Source organism: Sylvia atricapilla, chromosome 9 (assembly GCF_009819655.1).
Source record: "Sylvia atricapilla isolate bSylAtr1 chromosome 9, bSylAtr1.pri, whole genome shotgun sequence".
In the NCBI taxonomy this organism is placed as follows: Eukaryota; Metazoa; Chordata; class Aves; order Passeriformes; family Sylviidae; genus Sylvia; species Sylvia atricapilla.
Genome location: NC_089148.1, coordinates 24759503 through 24781355, shown reverse-complemented (window position 1 = coordinate 24781355; position 21853 = coordinate 24759503). Strand labels below are relative to the sequence as shown.

The following is a 21853-nucleotide window of genomic DNA, read 5'->3' as shown; positions in this document are numbered from 1 at the left end:
TTGGATCCCTCAGCACCTGGGAATGACCCCAGGCACGGCACGGGATGGGAGAGACCTGCTGGAGCAGCTCTGAGGGAAGGACCTGGGGGTGCTGGGGCTGTCCCCTGACCAGCGGCGTCCGGTGGGATCCTGCGGTGCCTCGGGGAGAGCACTCGCAGCAGGTCAGGAAGGGATGCTGCCCTGTGCCCAGCCCTGGAGGCACCTCTGGGTGCTGTGTCCAGCTCTGGATCCTCAGCACAGCAGGGACAGGAGCTCCTGGAGCTGAGGAAGGGCCTGGAGCGCCTCCGTGCCCAGGAGAGGCTGAGGGAGCTGGGGCTGCTCAGCCTGGGGAGGAGCCCCAGGGAGAGGGGCTCTCAGCCCTGGGCATCCCTGTCTGTCCCTGTCTGTCCCTGAGTGTCCCCAGGTGTCCCTGGGTGCCCCTGTTTGTCCCCAGGTGTCCCTGGGTGTCCCCAGGTGTCCCTGTCTGTCCCTATCTGTGCAGGAAGGTCAGAGCATGGCTCTGCTCCAGGCCCAGCAATGGCACCAGAGGAATGAGCAGGGATTGATCCCAGCAATTCCCCCTGCACAACTTCTCTCCTGGGCAGTGCCCAGCCCTCAACAGATTGTGCAAAGAGGCTGTGGAGTCTCCTCTCTGGGGAAATTCCAGAACCATTGGGACACAATCCTGTGCTCTGGAATGTCCCTGCTGGAGAAGGGGGGTGTCACCAGAGGAGCCACTGTGGTCCCTTCCAGCCTTACTCATCCTGGGATTCTGTGATTAAAAATTAATTCACTGGGTCTTCCTGTCAAGGTTATCCCACATGGATTGACGTCCGTGGAACAGCATTTTGACACCTGAGGACAAAGGGCACATATGTGCTGAAGGCCACTGATGAATGATTTTTATATTAGATTTTGTAAGTAGACATTTTATTTACAACAAGAATATGGACAAAATCTGAGCAAAGCTGCATCTAAGAAGAGCAAACCTCTGGATGTGTGCAGGGCCATGCCTCAGCCTCAGCACACAAGCAGGAACCTGGGATTTAGGAGGGAGGAATTCCATCCCATGTTGACAAATCTGCTTGCTGTAGGAAAGTTCTGTTGATGGACAGACAAAAAAAACACCCATTCTCAAGAATCTGTATGTGTAAAGTAATCCCACAGTTTGGATTCCCTACAAACATCAGTTTTCCCAGAGCCTTTCCTGTGAGTAATGCCTTGGTGCCATTTATGGGGTGATTAAGGGAGTCCATAATAAGCTGGTAAACACTGACTTCATGCCTCCAGTAATTAAAAATGCACTGTGAAGCTTCCAACATCAGCTAAAACCTGAGCCAATCCCTCCATTCCACAAGACCAGCTGTGCTCCGTGTGTGTTTTCCAGCAGGGGAGAACAGGAGACATCAGAACTGCTGACAGTGCCAGCCTCTCACATTCTGCCTGGAAACGTGTTTGACTTTCCTCAAAAAACAAGGAGAGACAGAAAATTCTCATTGGGAAGACCACTGGAGTAAAGAGCAAAAATAAAATGTTGGGGTTTTTTCTCCCTAGAATTGCTTCAAAATCTGTATTAGGACTGTAAAAAGCTGTGTGGGAAGCAGCTGGAGACAGCAGGTACAGGAATTCCTAAATGTACCTAGAATTCATCTTGTTCACTTGGGATGAGGGAGATGATGTGAACTCGGGAAAGACAAGGTCACCAGGAAGGCAATTCTGTTATTTTAGCAGGTCTGGTCTTCCTGGCAACTTGGGGATTGCTTTCCCTGCGAGAATTTGTAAAAAAAGTCCAATTCACCAGGAATTTGGGATATCATAATTTTCAACAATTACTCATCCCACACTGTATGCAGCAACTTGCAGAACTGGCCCAGGAGCGGGAGGTGCAGTGGGAATTCGGGAAGCTCCGAGCCAAGCAGGTCCTTTCAGAGCACCCACAAGGGCTCTCACCACGACAAGGGGGACGGCTCCGTTTTTACCTTTCCCTGAATGTGTTTTTGAGGGAGACTTGTCCAGGTCCCATCATCTCCCAAAGAACTTTCCGTGGAGGGTGGGAGAGCACGGGAACAGCTGCTTAGGGTTGTGGAACGTCCCTGTTCTGATCCGTCAGGTTGTGGTCATCGGGATCGATCCCAACGGGCACATCCTGAGGAACAGGATCAGGAATCAAGGATCGATCCCTCCCCTCAAGATGTGTTTGCTGGGATCGATCCCCGTTCCCGCCCCTCAGGATGTGCCCGTTGGGATCGATCCCCCGTTCCCGATCCCGATCCCGCCCCTCAGGATGTGTTTGCTGGGATCGATCCCCGTTCCCGATCCCGCCCCTCGGGAGGTGTTTGCTGGGATCGAGCCCGTGCCCGTTCCCGATCCCGATCCCACCCCTCGGGATGCGTTTGCTGGGAAGGATCCCTCATTCCCGTTCCCGATCCCGCCCCTCAGGCCGTGCCCATGGGGGCGGGTCCCGCCCCGCCCCGCCCCTCGCGGTCACTCCGTGGCTCCTCCCGCGCGCTCTCGCGGTGCGGCGCAGTCTCGCGAGAGCGGCGGCCGAAGATGGCGGCGCGGAGCCGAGGCCCGTGAGGCGCGGGCGGAGCTGCGGCCGCTCCGGGGGCTCCGGGCGGGACCGGCCCCGCGGGCTCCGAGCGCTCCCGCCGGCCATGACCGGCGAGAAGCTCCGCTCGCTGCGCAGGGACCACAAGCCCAGCAAGGAGGACGGGGACCTGCTGGCGGCCGGCGAGGACGAGGCGGCCGCGGCGCCCGGTGGCGCCTTCACGGGCGGGAAGGGCGGGCGGGCCGGGGGGCACCGCGGGCCCGGCGCGCACCGGCACCGCCCGCCGGCCCGGGCCGCCCCCGCCGGGCCTGAGCGCGGCCCCTTCCCCGTGCACGAGTGCGTGTTCAAGGGGGACGTGCGGCGGCTCTCGGCGCTCATCCGCACCCAGGGCATCGCCCAGAAGGACAGTCACGGTGAGCCGGACGCACCGGGGGATCCGGGGCTCGGGGCCGCCGAGAGGGGCGGGAGATGCGGGTGCTGAACCGGGAAATAGGGAATTCCCGGTTGGGAGTTTTACGAGGGAGTTTCATGAGGGTGTGTGAATCCCCCATTAGGAAGGACTGTGGGCAAGGCATGGAGGGACAGGACACAGGGAATGGCTTCCACTGCCAGAGGGCAGGGATGGATGGGAGATTGGGCAGGAATTGTTCCCTGAGAGGATGAGGAGGCCCTGGCACAGGGCGCTCAGAGGAGCTGTGGCTTTCCATGGATCCCTGGAAGTGCCCAAGGCCACGCTGGACATTGGTGCTTGGAGCTGCCAGGGTTCCAACACCTGCCCATGGCAGGGGTATCACTGGATGGGCTTTAAGGTCCATTGCAACCCAAACCATTCTCTAATTCCGTGATTTTTGTCATATGAATGAGTGTTGTCAGCACTGTGCTGGCTGAGCTGTCTGTGATCAGGTGTTGCTCTGTGTCCAAGACCCCACTGCATTTCAGAGATTCACTCTATTTTAGGTTGTCTGAGCTGTCACCTGTTTGCTTTGGGGGATGCTGAATGGTTCCTTTGGCTGTTGGCAGAGGAGTTTTTGATATTTCCCCAGGCCACAAAAACAATCCTTTTCCCTCATTTCTTTTTAAATGCTGTGGCTCTGGATTTTCAGAGAGTTGTTCTCAGCTGCTCCTCTGTAAATGCTCTGTCCACAGCATGGCAGTGGCTGAGGTAGAATCTGATCCTTGTGCTGCTCTGAAATTTGTAAATATTGGATGCCTTGCCAGGGCATTTCAAAACATTTTAATTTGAGAAATGTTTTGCACTGTTAATAAATAAATCAGCCTGGGGGATCAGCGTGACCTTCATGGTCAGTTTTAATCTCTGTTTTTAATACTCGTTTCAAGAGTAACTCGATCCATTTCTGCTGGAGAATCCCAAGGTCCTGGTGTGTGGTGTCTGAGCAGTTGTGATAAAGGGGATGCTTGTGTTGTGTTGTGATAAGGAGAACGGCTGTGCTTGATTGTGGTCTGTAAATTGAAAAGGAGCACGAAGGTGAAGGATCTCTGGGGCTGGCACGGTGGCAGCAATGATGGAATTGGGAATTCCACCTCTGTGTGTGGTGGCCTTGGGCGCTGGAAGGCAGCTGAGGGATGCAGAGTAACACAGGGCTCAGCTCCCAGCCAGGATGGGCAGGAGTGTTCCCTACAACTGGCACAGCTCTTTCCTAGGGGCAGAGCTCCAAATCCAGCTACAGATCTGTTTATTCTGCCACCTTCATTCCAGCAAATCCTGCTGGAATGAAAGCAGCAGACTTGGGGAGGATTTTTCCCACTCGCTCCATTCCTGCTGCTGCTTCTCCCTGTTCCTCCTCCAGTTCCCCTTCGAGCAACTCAGCAGCAGCAGCTCCAAATCTTTCCTTGAAAGCATCTCCTGATCCCTCTTTGTGTGTATCACACACATTGATTCCATCCTTTTTGAATCCATATAGAAATCTCCAATTCATATCTCCCTGCTTTCCCAGCCCTGTTTAGAGTTGGGACACTTTGGGGATCTCTGACTCATCATCTTCCTCCGAGTTTTTTACTTGAACTGTTCAAAAAAAAAAAAAAAAAAAACCACCAAAAAACCACCCCACAACAAACCTCTTGGTGGCTTGACATTCCAAAGGCCTGAGTAACATTTCCCTGTTATTGTTTTCTTCCTGTCTGATTCCATCTGTCACTTGTTTACAGACCAGAGCTGGGAGTTATTTGGGGGACACTCCAGCTGATGATTGGCTCAGAAATAAGCCAGAAGAATCCCGGGATGTGATAAAGATTGGGCAGAGGGGAAAGAGAACTTATTGTTAATAATCCAGTCCTGTTTTAATGTTGGCTCAGTGCAGGAAAGCCGAATCCTGTGGAATGGGAGACTCCTGCTGTTCTGCTAAAAGCAATTGAGTGTTAATTGAGTGCCTACCCAGCTTCCCAAATTAACCTCCAAATCACTGCCCAGAGGAAGGCCGGTGTCATTATTCCCCAACAATGAGTTTCCTGGGAGAAGCCTGTAGCTACACCTAGTAGATGACTTCCAGTGTTATTATAACGTGCATTTAAGAGCTTAAATCCTGAAGCAAGACAAGTCCTCTTGCTGGAAAACAGCTGGAAAACAGCCCTGGCTCCCTGTAGGTGTGCAGGTACCTCAGCAGGGGGGAAAGGCCACACGTGTGTGGGCACAGGTGCTGTGTTCCAGGTGTGGTTTTGTGCCAACAGGCCTGGGTGTGCATGGGCAGGATTCCTGATTCCTGGAGCACTGATTTCTTGGGGAAAGGGGCTGTAGCTGTGCTGGGCACTGCTGAGGCTTCACCTCAAATCCTGGGGTCAGTCCTGAGGCTCTCAGTCCAACAGAGACATTGAGGAGCTGGAGGATGTCCAGGGAAGGGGCTGGAGCCCCAGGAGGGGCTGAGGGAGCTGGAAAGGGGCTCAGCCTGGAGAAAAGGAGCTCAGGAGGGACCTTGTGGCTCTGCACAACTCTCTGCCAGGAGGGGACAGCTGGGAGGAGTCAAGGGACAGGGACAGGACAAGAAGAAATGGCCTCAGGTTGTGTCAGGGGAGGCTCAGCTTGGACATCAGCAGGAATTTCTCCATGGAAAAGGTGCTCAGGCACTGGAACTTTGGAGTCCCCATCCCTGGAGGTGTCCAAGGAAGGGCTGGATGTGGCACTCAGTGCTGGGGACAAGGTGGGAAATGGGCACCTGAGAGGGCTTCTCCATCCTCAGCTGTCCTGTGATTCCATGATTTTATTAAAATGTTTCCCCTCGGCTCCCATAATTTGCATTTCCTGAGCACGCAGTGGGGCTCCCTCTCAAACGTGTTCCTCAGGAAGGTTATTTCCATCCCCTGGCAGAGCCTGGCAGCATCCAGGACTCCCAGAGCTGCTCTGGCTCCCAGATGTTGGAGCAGCTATTAATAGAAGCAGGAGTTTAGATGGGTTAGTGTATAATGAGCTGAGCTGTGGCTGCCTGGGATGCTGCCAGTGTCCTGCAAGGATGAAATGCAGGACACACTGAACAGCCCTGTCAGCCCCTCTCGGACAAGCAGGGCACAGTTCCCATCTCCATCCCAAATTCCCTGGTGCTGCAGGGTGCTGGCATTCCTGTGGCAGCCTCTCCCAGATGTGCAGCACATCCTCTGCACAGAGCAGGTTCTTCCTGCTGACAAAATGGGAGCTGGAAAATAACTCTCAGCCAAGTGTGTGTGTGTTAGAGTTGCACAAGAAATTTGTTTTCCAGCGGGTTTATTTTTTTTTTTCTCTTGGCTGCTCTAAGAAAGTGTTTAAAAGTGCAAAATACAGTTAAATGGAAGAACTTTGCATCCTTCAGCTCCCTAAATAAAGGGTGTCATGAGCTTGGTAGCAGCATTAATCCAGGGAAAACAGCTCTGGGTGCCTCACAGTGAATATTTAACAATACAAATGCCACCTGTGTCATGAGCATCACCAGGAAAATGGGGACAGGTTTGAGAGGCTGCTGATCATCTCCAAAGCTTTCTTTGGGAACAACCAAAAGGCAGCTTTGTAGTGAAGGTGCTGCTCCTTCTCAATATGCCCAGTACTGTAGTTGTAAAAAATGAGTACTCAAGTCTTTGAAAAATTAATAAAAGAGGCTGTTCAATTTTTAATCAGTATCATATCTGTGAGTAGCTTTTAACCCAGATCTGTCAGGCTGAGAAGGGATCAGACCCTTCAGCCCATGGGGAGCAGAAGGGTTTGGGTTGTGCTTTTCTCAAAGACACCTCTGGACCTCTTTGCCTGGAGTGAGTTTCAAGATATCATTAAAAACCCTCTCTTGGCCCATGAAATGTGTCTCAGTGTATTTATTTTGACAATTATAGTCCTCATGGTTGCTTAGGAAAATGTCAGTCCTCTGGTGGGTGTTGGTGTGTTCCTGGGTTAGAGCAGGAACTGGAGTTTCCTAAGGAAGGGATTGCAATGGATTCTGGTAACCTTAATCTAATTTTTTTTTTTTTATTTCTATGGTTTCTTTTAGGAAACACTCCTTTACATCTTGCTGTGATGTTGGGACATAAAGGTGGGTAGAGCCATTTGTTTTGTTACCTCTTCAGTGATCCTGAAGATTTTGGAGCAAGAGGAAAAAAAAAGGAGTTTTTTGTATTTTTCTGAATGTGATCTTGTGTTTCAAGCTAGTGAGGTTTTCTGGGTAGCAGCTGTCACATGGATTTGGAGAAGAGTGGGAAAAGAAATCTGAGCTTTATTCCCAATATCCCACGTGACAGTGGGAAACTATTGGCCCTTTCCTGTCTCTTCTTGTCCCTCTCCAGCTCTCCTGGAGCCCCTTTAGGCCCTCCCGGGGGCTCTGAACTCTCCCTGGATCCTTCTTTTCTCCAGGTGAACTCTCCCAGCCTGTTTTTTGAACTGGAAATGGAATCTGGCTGGTGATCCCAAGCTGATTTGCCTGCTCCCTGCAGAGTGATGTTCTTGTCCTGGGCACTATTTGAGGAACCATAAAACCCCCTCAGTGTCTTGGCTGGGTCAGGCAGGGCCTTTGTTTATCGCCACAGGAGACAGGGAAGTGTCTCTTCCTCCCCAGCCACTCTGCCTGCCACTGACTCACAGCTGCTGCATCTGGAACGACCAGTGCAGTTTCCTGTGGCAGCAAAATAACCCAGGAAATCCCTGTCTTGGTGATGAGACAGCTAGGTCCTGCTCCATCACCTCCTGATGGCTCAGGGTGGCTTTGGTGCCATGTGTGAGGTTTCCCTGGGCTTGGAGACTGAAGAACCATTTCCAAGGAACACGTGGGAATGCTGAAACCCTCCTCATCCCCTTCATTGTTTCATTCCACCATCGTGTCCACCCGTGGGTGGGGAATGCAGCTGTTGGTTCCACACCTGCTCTGAGGCTTTCCTGGAGCAGAGAGGTGCCTGTTTGCCCTTTTAAAATCCCAGATTCCCCAGGATGTTCTGGCACACAGGGATTTGTTGGTGCCTCACCCTCCTCTGCCTCCCTTATGGGAACTGCCCCCAAATCTGTGTCCCCATGATCCATTCACCCCTTGGAGAGGGATGGAGCCCCTGAGGTATCTCTGGTTTGTGTGTGCAGCACAGAGAGCTGCACATTATATTTATATTAAATATAAATATCTTTCTTCCACAGTGGTGTGTGTCCCTGACACGCAGAAATATTATAAAAAGCAAAATCCACATAGCAGGAGGGACAAGTCTTCAGTGTTACATAATTGGTGGCTGATAACCAATTATTTTTAGTGGTAATATTGAACAGGGAAGTGCTGGAGGTACTTGCATAAATGGCTTTGTTTGTTGGAGTGAGTCAGAACCCAGATATGTGTTCTGAGAATCTGTGTGATATCTCTGATGTGAACTGCTTTGGGTAGAGTTTTATTCTGACTTCTCCTGCTGCATCCTTTCCTGTAAATAACTGTGGATGTTTTGTCCCAGAATGTGCCCACCTGCTTTTAGCCCATAATGCTCCAGTAAAGGTGAAAAACGCTCAGGGATGGAGCCCTCTGGCCGAAGCCATCAGCTATGGAGACAGACAGATGAGTAAGCACTTCTTCATTCATCCCAATTTGCCAATTAATCCTAAATTTGGGCTCATTCAGAGCAGGAGAGCAGAGCTCTCAAGCTGGGTTATTTTCCCACAGCCCTCTTTCAGCTCTCTGAAGGGTTTCTCTTAATCAGCTGAACGTTTTATATCTGAACATGATCAGGCACATCCATCATTTCCTTGATAAGAAGTTGCACTGGGTTACATAAGCAAACTGTTAACTCTGCTCAGACTGAGGGCATTGGGAATGCTCTGCACGAGAATTTTCTGGGTCTGGAATGGGAGTCACAGCACTCAAATGGAGCTGAGCTGGGTGGGATCATCTCCTTGGAGCTGCTCCCTGTGGTCGCAGGTGTGTTCATGTATCAGTTGCTAGTGGGATGTGTTTTTTAGGCTGCATCTCGACAGGCCAGTGGGAAAATAGAATTTATAAATTATTCAAATATTATTTATTCACCTCAGACATGGAGTAGCAGAAGGAAATTATTCTGCTGTTACTCACTGGTGGATGTTAATAGTGTTTGGTATTACCAGGTGTGGTGGTGCATTCCTATAGCAGACAACTCACTGTATATTACTTATATAAATGTATTATTAATATATTAATGGAGTAGTTTATAATCTACCATCAACATTCTCATGTCAGCTCCTCACTATAGATTTTCTCAGTGGAATGGATGTTACACATATTCAGTATATTTATATCCACATATTTACTAATACCTGTGTAAAAACCCTCTTGGCATGATTATGTAGTTAATTTTACAATTATTGAGGCTTTTCAGTAATTTGGGTCATTTTCAATAACCAAGCAGGTTAATGTACAGTTCCTAAAACTGGGATTAATTTCCCAGCTCTGATGAAATGTTCCATGGCACTGATGGGTATAAGACCTCAAATAAAACACCTCTAACTACCAAACAAACAGAGTTCATGGATTCATTCCTGTGTAGTTTCAGCACTCCTGAGGAAGCTCAAGCAGCAATCCAGGGAAAGTGTTGAAGAGAAGCGACCTCGGTTATTAAAAGCCCTGAAAGAGGTGAGTTGTGCTGACAAAACCAGCTGGGGTGGAAAGAATGACTTGTGCTCTGAGTATGGACACTCTGGAAAACTGCCAGGAAGTTTTTTCCATGGTTTTTTTTTACCAATCTTTTGCTCTTAAAAGCAGTCTTGGCTCTGTTTTAAGGGGTCACAGAATCCTGTTTATTTTAAGATAATACTTCCTTTCAACTTCTAGAAATTCAAATAAAAGGTTTGCGTAAAACATCCCATCTTTGCAATCTCAGAGTTAAAGAATCTCTTATTTAATTTTTAATTTTTAAAGCTTTCTTAAATCTTTTGTCAATGAATAATTTCCTGGTCTGTTCAGTCCCCAAATGACTCCTGCCCAGTGATGGAGGAGATTTTTGGTTTTATTCTCCATCAGCATCCAGCAGCCAATTCCTCTTGGACACAGTGAAATATTGCTCAGTTTGGGGACAGCAATTTGTGGAAACCCAGTTATTTATCAAAATATTGAATTAAACTGTGCCTGTGAAAGCTGAGCTATTGGCTCTGGCCCACACGTGCTCTGGAGGCACAGGAGGTCAGACCTGATGACTTCAGCACATTTCCACAAGGCCAGTGGAAATTGGTGTTTGCAATACTCCTGCCTGAAACTTGACTCATTAATTATTGTATAATTAATTCTAATTCCGTGGGATTGGATGGGATCAATCAAAGCAAGCAGAGAGCTCCATAAGTGTGTTTTAAACACATGCTTACAATAAATCTTTTGCAATCCAGGGCTTGAATTAGTATTAAAAAATGATAAAGATGTGAGTTCAGATGAGTTGCATCATTTTATCATTATTGATTCTGCTGCAGCTGAAACTTCAGTGATGTTTAAGCTCAGTAAAATTCAAGTGCAGCATTACTGAAAGTTTTCTTGGTTTGCCAAACACAACTTCTGCCTGCCTTTCAGCAAATTTTACAGTTGTTTACCCTGAAAAGCTTGTTAACACATTCTTCTTTTCCTCTCAGCTAGGTGACTTCTATCTAGAGCTTCACTGGGATTTTCAAAGTTGGGGTGAGTGCTTCCATGTCCCTTCCCCAGGGGGATAATGCAATCAGCCTGCAGCACACTGTTCTCTGCTTTGTGATGGGACACTCACAATCCAGTGCTGGAGATCTGAGTCCTGAGGAAAGGACACACAGCTTTTTCCAGATTGATTTTTGTTGATTCACTTTTGGAGCTGAATTCTCCTCTCTCATCCAGTGACTCAGTAAGGGGGTGAAGTAGCTCTTTGCTTGAAGGACCTGGGCCATGGCAGGGAGTGGGATGGGATGTTCCTCAAGGTCCCTCCCAACCCAAACCACTCTGGGATTCCATGATTTGATGTGTTTTATTAATTTAGTAATTAACATTAATACTTTGAACCATTTTTATGCTTGTGGCTATTCTGCTTTAATTGGAGCCAAGCTTTCCCTTAATGCATTGTATAAACTGTTAAATCCCAGAATTCAAACTGTCAACAGCCACAGTTATTAGGATTGATAAATGGTTTACCTGTGATGGAAATACAAATTCTGTCTGATATTGGAAGCAGGGTGTACAGTTACAAAAATATCAGTTTTATCAAATAGAAATCCTCCTGCTGTTGGTTGTGTTTGGTTGGGATGATGATGAAGAATGCTGTATTTGCATTAAAACACATCCAGAATCAAACTGATGAAATGGTTTTAATGGGAATACTTTGCAGAGGGGATCTCAGTGCCCTGATTGCCTTTTCTCTCCCTCCTTTAGTGCCTTTACTTTCCCGAATTCTGCCTTCTGATGCATGTAAAATACACAAACAAGGTATAAATATCAGGTGAGTGCTTTTGCCTTTTTTTTTTCCAGGGAAAAGCTGGATCCCACTGGGGAGCTGGGCACATCCATGACACAGCACTGTGGCTTGGAATTTCAGGCTCTCTGATTATCCCTTTTGAGCTGAATATAACTTCAATATAGAGCAAGAGCAGTTCAGCTGGATAAAGCTTTATCTACCAGACGTGCCAGTGAAAAACAGGGATTGGATATTTATAACACAACTGCAAATAAATTCCAGTATTTTGTGGAGAAATGCTGCTGCTCCAGTCTGGAGTTAGAAAAAAAAAAAACAAAACAAAAACGACAACAAACCCAAAAAGTGATGTAATTTATCTCTTTAAGGTGTTTAATTTGACAAATTACCAAACTCAGTAGGGAGTTTCAGGAGTCTCTCCAAGCTCAGCTCTTCAACTGATTTAGTTTAGAATCAAATGTGTTTTCTGGCATTTTCTTTAGGGGCCAAAATTTAAAACTAAGAAGCAGGAATATGATCCTGGAGATTCAATCTGTAGAAATCCTTGTTCTATTAAAGGGGCAGCTTGGGTGTGGAAAGTGAATTTTTAGGTGAAATTCGAGTCTGGGGCTGTTGCTTCCTTCTCATTTCTGAATGCTCTGCCTGTATGAGGCCTGAACTGTGGGGAAATAGATAAATACAGGTTTTTCCTTGGAATCAAAGGAGTTTTAATCCCTCAGCACTTGAAGTCACCCAGTTCAAGTTCTTTAACCACCTTTTTAAGAGAAATTAATGCTCTGGCAATACTGGATATGAATTGCTGCAGAGATCCATGGCCTTGGCTCCATCTTCTTCCACTTATTCAGGTCTGCAGGAGCATTTCCTTGCAATTGGTGAGGGAGAAAAATAGAAATAGGAAGAAAAATAAGTCAAATTAAAAAAAAAATGAGTTTATTTCTGAGTCCTCTTCAGATTTTGGGTCATGTCCAGTGTTGTTACTCAAGTCAGGGCCCTGCTGAGGAGTTGTTTCTCAATGTGTAGCACTGAATAAATTCTCTCCCCTTCCCCTCCTCATGCTGGCAATATTAAATACAATTTTCTGAAGAAAACTGTACCTTTATAGTAATTTTGTGCTGATTTCTGCATCCAGGTTTCACTTACAAAGTCCTGTGAAAACTCAGCCCTTTATGTGTTTGTTTGCCATTAAAAAAAAAAAAATCCACTTTCCTGCTTGAGAGCTGAATTCCTCCTGCGTTTATGGCTCATTCTTGGTGACATTTGGGGTTGTTTTCACAGGCTGGACACAACTCTGATAGACTTTACTGACATGAAGTGCCAACGAGGGGATTTAAGCTTCATTTTTAACGGTGACGCCGCACCCTCCGAATCTTTTGTAGTTTTAGACAACGAGCAAAAAGTTTACCAGCGAATACACCACGAGGTAAAGCTCTGGGAAGGGGGTGGGACACAGCCCAGCCTTTTTTTTTTTGGGAATGCATCAAACAAAATTTGCCTCAGAAACACCCAAAGAACTGCAAACCAAAGAAATGTTTTCCCTCGGTTGTTCCAACACGAGCTGTGAAGGTGACATGGAATTTTGTGAGGAAAACCAGCTTTGAATTCAGACTTCTGCTTGAGGAGAAGCTGGAATGGGAATGGATTGGAAGGATGTGGTTTAAATTATGATGTGCCGCTTTTTACTCTTTCCTCTGGGCTTAACTTAGGTGTCCTCAGGTGGGTTTTCAGACCTGCTCCCACTGCTTTGCATCCTTTTAGTCACCCCGTGGCCAGTTCAACTGATGACAACGTGAGGGTCTGACTCACTGGACCCCCTGTAATTAGTCAAGTCTTTAATTACAGCTTTATCCCCCAATCACTTAAACAGATGGATTATTGCCTGTGGGAAGGGTGTGGCTGCTGAGCTGCTGCATAAATCCCGTTGGGATGCTTTATTCACATTAATATTCAAGATTAAAACTATTTGGAAACCATTTGGCCAGAGGTTTTCTAAAAACCGCTTGAAAATTCAGGAAATGCTGCTTCTGGGAAAAGATCCAAAGGACGAGGCTTATGGATTTGTATTTATTGGTGTATCTTTAGGAGAAGCGATGGTTGTTTTGTAAGTTCTGCTGAGTATTTTGTGTTTTTTTTTTTTTTTTTTTTTTTCTTCCAGGAATCTGAGATGGAGACAGAAGAGGAGGTTGACATTTTGATGAGCAGTGATATTTACTCTGCCACCTTATCCACCAAATCCATCACGTTCACACGGGCCCAGACAGGGTGGCTCTTCAGGGAGGACAAAACTGTGAGTGGGAGGGAAGCTCAGAGCCTGGTGCTGGGCAGCAGAGAGGAGGGAAAGGCACTGGGAGAAGCATTGGAGCAGATTTCCTGGAGAAATTGTGGCTGCTCCATCCCTGGTGGTGCTCAAGGCCAGGCTGGACAGGGCTTGGAGCAGCCTGGGATAATGGAATGTCCCTGCCCATGGCAGGGAGTTGGGATGGGATGGGCTTTGAGATCCCTTCTAAAAAAAAACAACCCAGGAAAAAGGTGTTCAGGACAAAGGAAAAATCCCTGTATCCCCATTAACCAGAAGTTCATTCCATGTGGAATCTCTGCTGGACTGCCTTCAAGGGAAGAAAGATTCTGTAGCTGTTGGGCAGGGGGAGGACAGATTGTACTGGGAATGGTTTTATTCCAAGAGCCTCTGATCTCTGCAGGGTGATCCCAGGGAGTACAGGAAGGATTCTGTGTTCTCCTGCTGGAGAAAGGCAGTGCTCTGGAAAGGGATTTCACTCAAATTCTCCAACAATCTCTGTCTTAAAGCTTCCCTTCATGAGAAGTACCGGTTCCTGCTGGATTTATGGGATTGCCCACTGCCAGCTCAATCCCCAAGCTCCCTTACTGCCATTATTTGATACTCAAGAATCAGAACGTTTTTATTTCATCTTCTGTGAGTCATTAATGTCCCAATTCCTTCGGTGCAGGAAAGAGTAGGAAACTTCCTGGCAGATTTCTACTTGGTGAATGGACTTGTGTTGGAGTCCAGGAAAAGAAGGGAACATCTCAGTGAGGAGGACATCCTTCGGAATAAAGCGATCATGGAGAGCCTGAGCAAAGGGGGCAACCTCATGGAGCAGAATTTTGAGGTATAAACTCTTCCCAAGGGTCTGGGAGAATAATCTTGCACACCACTCATGGTGCAAAAATACAGAGATAATGTTTTTATTTTCTTTCGATTGGCATAATTTAAAAATCATCAACATGACCCACAAGTATAATTGTGGTGATGCATTAATGAATTACCCTGATTAGTGCACACAGGGAGGGATTTCTGTGGTTATATTGGGTATTCAGCCTTAATTTGTCTCTTAGAAGAGATGAGGGGTTTGGCTGTGGCAAATCACTTCGGATTCTTTCAGACCCGATGTTGATTGTTGGGAATGAAAGGGAAGCCAGAAAGGCAATCGTGTTCCTTTGAGCTTCATTAAAATGGGAGGAAGCCTGTGATTAGCACCAGGAAATCAAGAGCTCTTCAGAACGAGCCAGGCTTCAGCTGGGAACGAACACAGAGCTTTTAAAGTGATTAATTTATTTCTGTGTGAGCTGGAGCTGCTGCCTTGGCACTCGGAGCCCCGAATTAACTCATTATGATGGAGCAGCACAGCCCAGTCCTACAGAAAGTGCCCTTCGAGGCCAAACACCTCAGTGAGGGCTGGGAGCAGGAGCTGGGACAAGCAGGGCAGGTGCTGTGGGTGTGGTTGGAGCTGAGGGGCAGTTCCAGGTGGGAATATCAGGATGAGGAGGGGCCAGGAGCCCCGAGCTGAGCTCCATCTGTCCCACAGCCCGTGCGCCGGCAGTCGCTGACACCACCATCACCCAACACCATCTCCTGGGAGGAGTACATCTCTGCAGAGAGTGGCAAGTGAGTGCTGCTGGCTCTGCCAGCTGTCCCTGGGACACCTCTGGGTCCCTGTTGTGGGGCTGGGGAGGTTTGCTGGGGGTTTAGAGTTCTCTGCTTGGTGTGGGTGCTGCCTGTGTGTAGTTTTGTGGGGAGGGAGGAAGGCTGGGTTTGGTGTCTGGGTTTCCCAGAGGGCTGGGAAGTGATCCTTGTCTGTGGGAGCACAGTGCCTCAGGGAATCCTGGAATGCTTTGGGTTGGAAGGGACCTTAAAGCCCATCCAGTTGCACCCCCTGCCGTGGGCATTTCTGGGTAGTGGGAAATAAACACTTCCTGTAGGGTTTATTAACACCATGTTTATGAGGAATTATTTTATTGGAGTAGTTTTCCTGTTCTTGTCTTGTCTCCTGGTTTAGCAGAAGTCAGAGTAATCTAAATTTTATCTTTAGATTTTATCTTTACTGTGCACAGCTTTACAATAAAGCAAATCCTTTGAAAGTAGAGAGTCTTCCTTGATGTTTTCCAACCCAAGTCTGTTTTCCTTCCTCTAAACCCAGAGTTTCCCTGGGAAACACTGACTTTGCCTCTCCCTCTCCCTCACAGAGCTCCTCACCTGGGCAGGGAGCTGGTCTGCAAGGAGAGCAAGAAAACCTTCAAAGCCACGATAGCAATGAGCCAGGAATTCCCCTTAGGAATCGAATCGTGAGTCCAAGCTCCTGCCTGTGGGAGCTTTATTCCTGTTGGGAATGTTTTAACCTGTCCATGAACTGCAGAGCCCTCCACATCCGCAGGAGATGAGCAAGGAATCCCTTAAACTGGGAAGCTGGGAGCTGCTGGGGCTGGGGGAGGAGCCAAGTCCTTACCTGGGTGTGATAAGAGCTGAGTTTTGGGCAGGGTTATGAGTAACTGGTGCCTGATCCCACAGAATTCTGAAATGCTTTTCCCCATGATAAGCCAGGTCAGTTCCACATGTCCATGGAGAAGGGGGGTGGTAACTCATCCCTCATCTCCTGTGGGAAATGGGGACAAGGAATTGTTATCCTGCTTTGTTTAATTCTGGATCACTGGGAGCAGGATGTGGGTGACCCTTTAACCCTGGGATGGAGAGGGGGGATGATGTCATTGTCACCTCCTCTGTCCCCTGGGCCCTTTTGGATCATGTTTTCCTGTTCCAGAGGGACAGGATGTGGCAGGAGGATCTGTCACAGGCTCTGCTCTCCTTTGCAGGTTGTTGAATGTCTTAGAAGTCATTGCACCCTTCAAGCACTTTAACAAACTTAGAGAATTTGTTCAAATGAAGCTTCCACCAGGCTTTCCTGTCAAGTTAGGTAAGAGCACACAGCGACTCCTGGGGCTTTATATATCCAGAATTTTGGGTTGGAAAAACCCCCTGAATCCAACCATTCCCCAGTATTGCCCCATGTCCCCAAGTGCCACATCCCCACAGCTTTGAAATCCCTCCAGGGATGGGACTCCTCCAGGGCTGGAAAACCCTTTCCAAGAAAAATTTTCCCAAATATCCAATCCAGATCTAAACGTGCATTTTTTTCTTGCAATATGTTTAGAAGGTTTTGTGGGTTTTTTTTGTTTTTTTTTTTTTTTTTTTAGTTTTGGAGAACTTTCACCTAGGAATACTGGAGAGTTCAGGGGCATAAAAATGCTGGAGCTTTGCTCCAAGGGCAGTGGGCTGTGCTGGGTTATTCCTGCACTGGGGGAGGATCTCAGGTGTGGGGTATTCTGTAACATTCCCATGTTTCCTTTTCCTCCAAGATTACTGGTGATAGATTTATTTTAAATGAGAAATATAAAACCATTGCACTCGTAACAGATGGAGATGTCTAAAATCAACTGATTCATGGCATAGATGATCCCAGAAGCAGTAGCCCCTTTCCTAAGAGATAGAAGGTTTCTGGAATTGCAGGAGGTGCTGTGTGAGCCTGGCTGTGCTCTCCCTCTGCCATATTTGCACAGCAGTCCAGAGCAGTTTGGCTCGGGAGCGACAAGCTCAAATTCCACCTTGTGCTCCCATTCCCGTGCACAGGGACACCTTCCACTATCCCAGCTTGCTCCCAAGCTGTGTCCAGCCTGGCTTTGGACACTTGCAGGGCTGGGGCTTGGTGCCATTCCTGCCTTTTCCTTGCCCTGCAGACATCCCAGTGTTCCCCACCATCACGGCCACTGTGACGTTCCAGGAGTTCCGTTATGACGAGTTCCACGACTCCATCTTCACCATTCCCGACGACTACAAGGAGGATCCCAGCCGCTTCCCGGACCTCTAACGGGCCTGGAAGGTTCCTGGGGAATCTCCACACCTGCATCCCAGGGAAAGGGAATGAGTAAAGAGCCCTGGGGGCACAGGAAGGGATGAACTCGGTGAGCAAAGGGAAGGAGCAGCAGTGCAGCACTGCACTGGGCATCCAGCCCCTCCAGCTCCCTCTTCCCAGAGCCTGCTGCTGCCATTCCCTTTGGCACAGCCAGTCCTGGCCTGGGAGCTGCCACTCCCAAGCTTGGGAGGAGCTGCTGGTTTTTAAATTTTTTTACACTTGTGGTGATCCACGAGGCACTGCTGGACCTTGGCACCGAGCTGGGCCCGGGGCTGGGGGTGAGCCCCCCTGTCCTTCCCTGTTCCCTGAGCTCACAGCTCAGCCACAGAATGTTGGAAGGTTTCCTGAAGGAATGCCTTGGCTTGTAGATGAATGAACCAAATGGGCACCATTGACACTTGGATTTCCTCCTGCACCCCAGGGCAGAGCCAGCTGTGCTCTGCAGGGAGCGAGGCACCTCTGTCCATGCCTCATCCCTTCATTCCTGCTTCCCTCCCTGCTCTCTGCTCCCTGCCTGGCTCCCTGTGGGTTTGGGCAGCACTCCAGGGCTGCCTGGCCAGGAATGTCACTGGTTAATCTTTTATTTGACCCTCACTTAGGAGAGATCCCAGAAAGGCCGAGCACCACCAGGTCAGTTTGTGTGTGCCCACAGAGGCACTGGGAAAAGCTCAGGCATTAATTTCCCCTTTCCTGCAGGAGCAGCTTTCCCTGCAGGAGGAGCTTTCCCTGCACTTGGGGTCATTGTGGTGCTCTGAGGCAACTTTCACTGGGGTGTTCCCACATTCGTTTCCTGCCTCTTTGTGTTTTAATGACAGAGAATCCCAGACTGGTTTGGGTGGGGGGACCTTAAAGCTCATCTTGTCCAGCCCCTCTTCATGGATGATTCAGTACTCCAGCTCCTCGAGCTTATTCCTATTCCCAGTTGTTCCAGTCTCCTCATCTAAAAGTAATCCACCTTTTTTGGGGTTTGTTAGGCAAGATTTGTGCAGAAGGCTGATGGTGCTATTTGTTTGTATGAAGAAATTTAGATTCAAGTGCTGTGGTGTCATTGTACAAAAATGTAAATATTTTCCAAATTATATTCTTTGTGCACTGTAGGTAAAACTTTTTCTGGAATTCCATAGAGTTAAGGAACAAAGTTTATAATGAAGAGGATCATTGATGCTCAGTGGAGGGAACAGCTGTGCTGAGCACGAGGGGCAAGGGAGGGGCTCAGCACAGGGCGAGGTGTCAGGCACACCTGAGAGCAGGGGATTCCAACCTGCTGGAATCTCTGATCCATCCCAAAGAGGCTGCCCTGGGGAAGGACATGGAGGAAGAGCCAGGGAATCACTGTCAGCAAAGTCCAGGAGCACTGGAGTTGGGAGGGTGGGGTTGGTCCTTTCCCAGCACCTCTGTGAACCTGGGGAATAGGGAAACACTGGGACAGGGCAGCTCTGGGACAGGGCAGCAGTGCAGCTTTGTTGTTCATTCAAACTCAAATCCAAAATAAAACTTGAGGGAAAACAAGCAAAGGGAACTGACTCCTGCAGTGCCGTGTCAGGGCAGGTGTGGAGCATCCTCTGGGAATGATGGAACTTGTTCTCCCAAGTGATGATGAATTCCTGCTGTGTTTCACGCCTCTGGGATGAACTGATCCCATCTGTACTGCTCCTGGGAGGCAAGTGGGATCCTCTGGGACAGACTGGGAATGTCCATGGGGCTCAGCTGGAGCTTGGATTGCTGCCTGTGGGGCAGCACAGGGCTCTGTCCCCTCCCAGGGGGCCCCTGTTCCCTCCAGGATGTTTTGTGTAGCTGCAGGACCTGTGCCAGCTGTGGGGCTGAAGCTGGTGCCATACAGGGCACCCCATTCCTTGGGAATTCCAGTGGAGGTGAGAGGTCCCTCCCCAGGGTGAATGTCAGAGCTCCCTTTCCTCAGTGGTGCAGGGAGGATCCGTGGATTTGTGTTTCTTTGCATTTTTGGTTATCCCAAATTCATCCCTGGCCCCATGGAAGCGTTGCTGGGGCTGTGAGCCCTGGGCAGTGCAGCCAGTGCTGGATCCCAGGGCGGATCCTGGGCTTGGAACTGGAAAACAAGAAGGGTTTTGGGGAGGCCTCCCATGGGATTGAGGCTCCTGTGGCTCCAGCCCCTGCTGGGGCCTGGTGGCCGTGGGCTGTCTGCCCAAAGCCCAGGGCAGGCCCTGGAAGTGTTTCCTGTGGTTCCTGTGGCCTCTGGCTGCACATCTGGGGGATTTGAACCCCCAGGACACAGCTGCTCCCTGGGACACTTCCAGGCTCTGCAGGAAAGGTTGCAGGAAGCTGCTCCCAAGGCTTGTTCTGCCTTGGAATATGGGCACAGCTTTGGAGCTGTCCTTGCTCTGGTTTATCCCAGGAAATCCCAGCTGCTCCTGCTCTCCCTGTGGAGCTGAGGGATGGGAATAGCCTGGATTGTTCCCCAGCTCCCAGGGCAGCTCTGTGGGCTCCCAGAGCTGCTCTCAGAACTTCTCCCTCCTCCTGGGCTGTGTTTCCTGTCTGAACATTCCGGGTGAGGAGTTCTCACATGTAGGGACACCTGGGCAGCTTTCCCAGTGGATGCACTGCCGGAATTCTCACTCACTGGGCACTGGGCTGAGCCTGTGGATCCTAAGGGACTGCCCATGTTGAGATCCATGTTTGTATCCCTGTTTTTGTCACTGGGTTGTGTTGCATGGACACAGGGAGTGTTTGTGGGCCTGGATGTGTGGGGCACAGGGTCCCTCCCCTCTCCTGTGGCTCTGGGAAATTCCTTTTCCAAGCAGGATTGATCCAGCAGAGCCTCACCTTGGCTTTTCCCATTTTCCTGAAGGCCAGGCCAGGCGGTCCAGGAGGGTTTGATCCCAGGGAATGAGCCCAAATCCATGGATTGTGTCCGTGCAGCAGCTCCAGCTCATCCCTGTGGCCTGGGAATGGCAGAGGCCCCAGGAGCAGCTCTGGGACACCCCAGCTGGGAGATGGTGTCCAGGGCCAGAGAGGGGAGCTGGATCGGCCTGGTGGGAACCACATCCTGCTGCTCCTGGGGGTTGGGGCTCCCCTCCCACCACATCATTTTTTTTCCTGAGAGGTTTTTTTTTTTATAATGCTCTTAAAAGACAAACAGGAATTTCACTCAACCCAATTCCGACCTCACTGCGGAAGGATCCCGTGGGTTGTTTCTGAACCAAACTGTTCCTCTGGTCTTCCAAACTCCTGCTGTGTCCCGTGGCAAAGGGAACACCCCCTGGTCCAGCCACTCCCACCACTGCACTTCCCTATTCCCCCCTTGAATCCATTCGTTCTCCCCCAGGATGTGTTTGTGCTGGAATCCCACCGCATCCCATTGATATTCCCAGCGATTCCCCCTCTGTTCTTTTCCTGTCTCTGCTCCTGAGTTGTAATTCCCACCAGGAGAACTGCGTTATTTAATCTGGATTAACCAATTCCTGTAATGCTGCAGAGTTTCACTTTTCTTTCCCTGACGATTTGTAACTCCCTTGGAAAACGAGTCACCTCTCTTGCGTTTTCCTGTCGTCTGCTCCCTGGTTTTCTCTTCCCTTCACTCATAGTCACTTTGGGTTGTATTATTTGTTAGAATAAAGACCAAACTATGCTGTTGGATTTGGGAACTGCTCCACCTGTGCAATCCAGGCTTCCCTCTCCTGTCCCGGTGCTTCCCGGGACGGGAGGGGAGGGAATGAGCTCCTGCTGCTGCGTTCTGCAAGGGCATTTTCTTGGTCATTTTTTAAATAAAATCCTGCATTTTCATTACAGCCTCTTCTCGGCCCTCTGTGAATGCCAGGTTTTATGGGAAGTGATTCCCAGCCTCACCCAGAGCTGTGGGAGCAGGTTGGGAACAGCTGCTCCAGAGGGAGGGAGGGAAAAGGAGCCTGAAATTCACTGAACCATGTTCAGTCCTTGGAGAGATTTCATCTCCTCCATCCAGGAATCCCTTGGACCCACAGGATGGGATATTTCTGGGGGGATGGGAGCAAAGCCTGGATGTCCATAGAGGTGTTGGCCCTGCAGGAGGGTGGGGGCTTTGAGGGGATTTGTGGTACTTTTGACTTTGAGGGTTCTGGGTTTTTTTGAGAGAGGGGTACGGGCTTTTTAAGGGGGGTTTGGAGGATTGGGATTTTTAGTTTTTAAACTTAGCCTTGCTCTCCTGTCCTCAGCATCAGCCCCTGAGACCTCAGGGAGTGATCAGGGCCTTCCTCTGTAGGTACAAATCTGCTGATTGAGAATCTCCTGTTTCTAAAGGGGCAGGAAAACTTCTTGGAAAGGCTTCAGCCTCTGCCAGTTAAAGATTTTC

The 21853-nt window shown here is 49.1% G+C and overlaps 1 protein-coding gene across 2 annotated transcripts; it reads left to right on the top strand.

The window, feature by feature from the left end:
* The first annotated feature begins 2528 nt into the window (after positions 1–2528).
* ANKRD13C (ankyrin repeat domain 13C) lies at positions 2529–21314 on the top strand. Of its 2 annotated transcripts, XM_066325316.1 has the most exons (13): positions 2529–2940; positions 6988–7029; positions 8417–8521; positions 9479–9564; positions 10548–10593; positions 11311–11377; positions 12626–12770; positions 13503–13634; positions 14314–14475; positions 15172–15251; positions 15830–15928; positions 16454–16554; positions 17375–21314. In XM_066325316.1, exons 1-13 carry the CDS (start codon positions 2634–2636, stop codon positions 17503–17505), a joined length of 1503 nt encoding a protein of 500 aa, XP_066181413.1. In that variant the 5' UTR covers positions 2529–2633; the 3' UTR covers positions 17506–21314. The 2 variants fall into 2 exon arrangements, with proteins under 2 accessions (XP_066181413.1, XP_066181414.1); XM_066325317.1 differs by lacking the exon at positions 8417–8521.
* The last annotated feature ends 539 nt before the right edge of the window (positions 21315–21853 follow it).

Excerpts from the sequence above, each read along its gene's own strand:
- ANKRD13C (XM_066325316.1), top strand. The coding sequence starts at position 2,634 with ATGACCGGCGAGAAGCTCCGCTCGCTGCGCAGGGACCACAAGCCCAGC. Across the intron at positions 11,378-12,625 it reads AAACAAGGTATAAATATCAG|GCTGGACACAACTCTGATAG; the intron begins GTGAGTGCTTTT and ends TTGTTTTCACAG. Across the intron at positions 12,771-13,502 it reads ACCAGCGAATACACCACGAG|GAATCTGAGATGGAGACAGA; the intron begins GTAAAGCTCTGG and ends TTTTTCTTCCAG.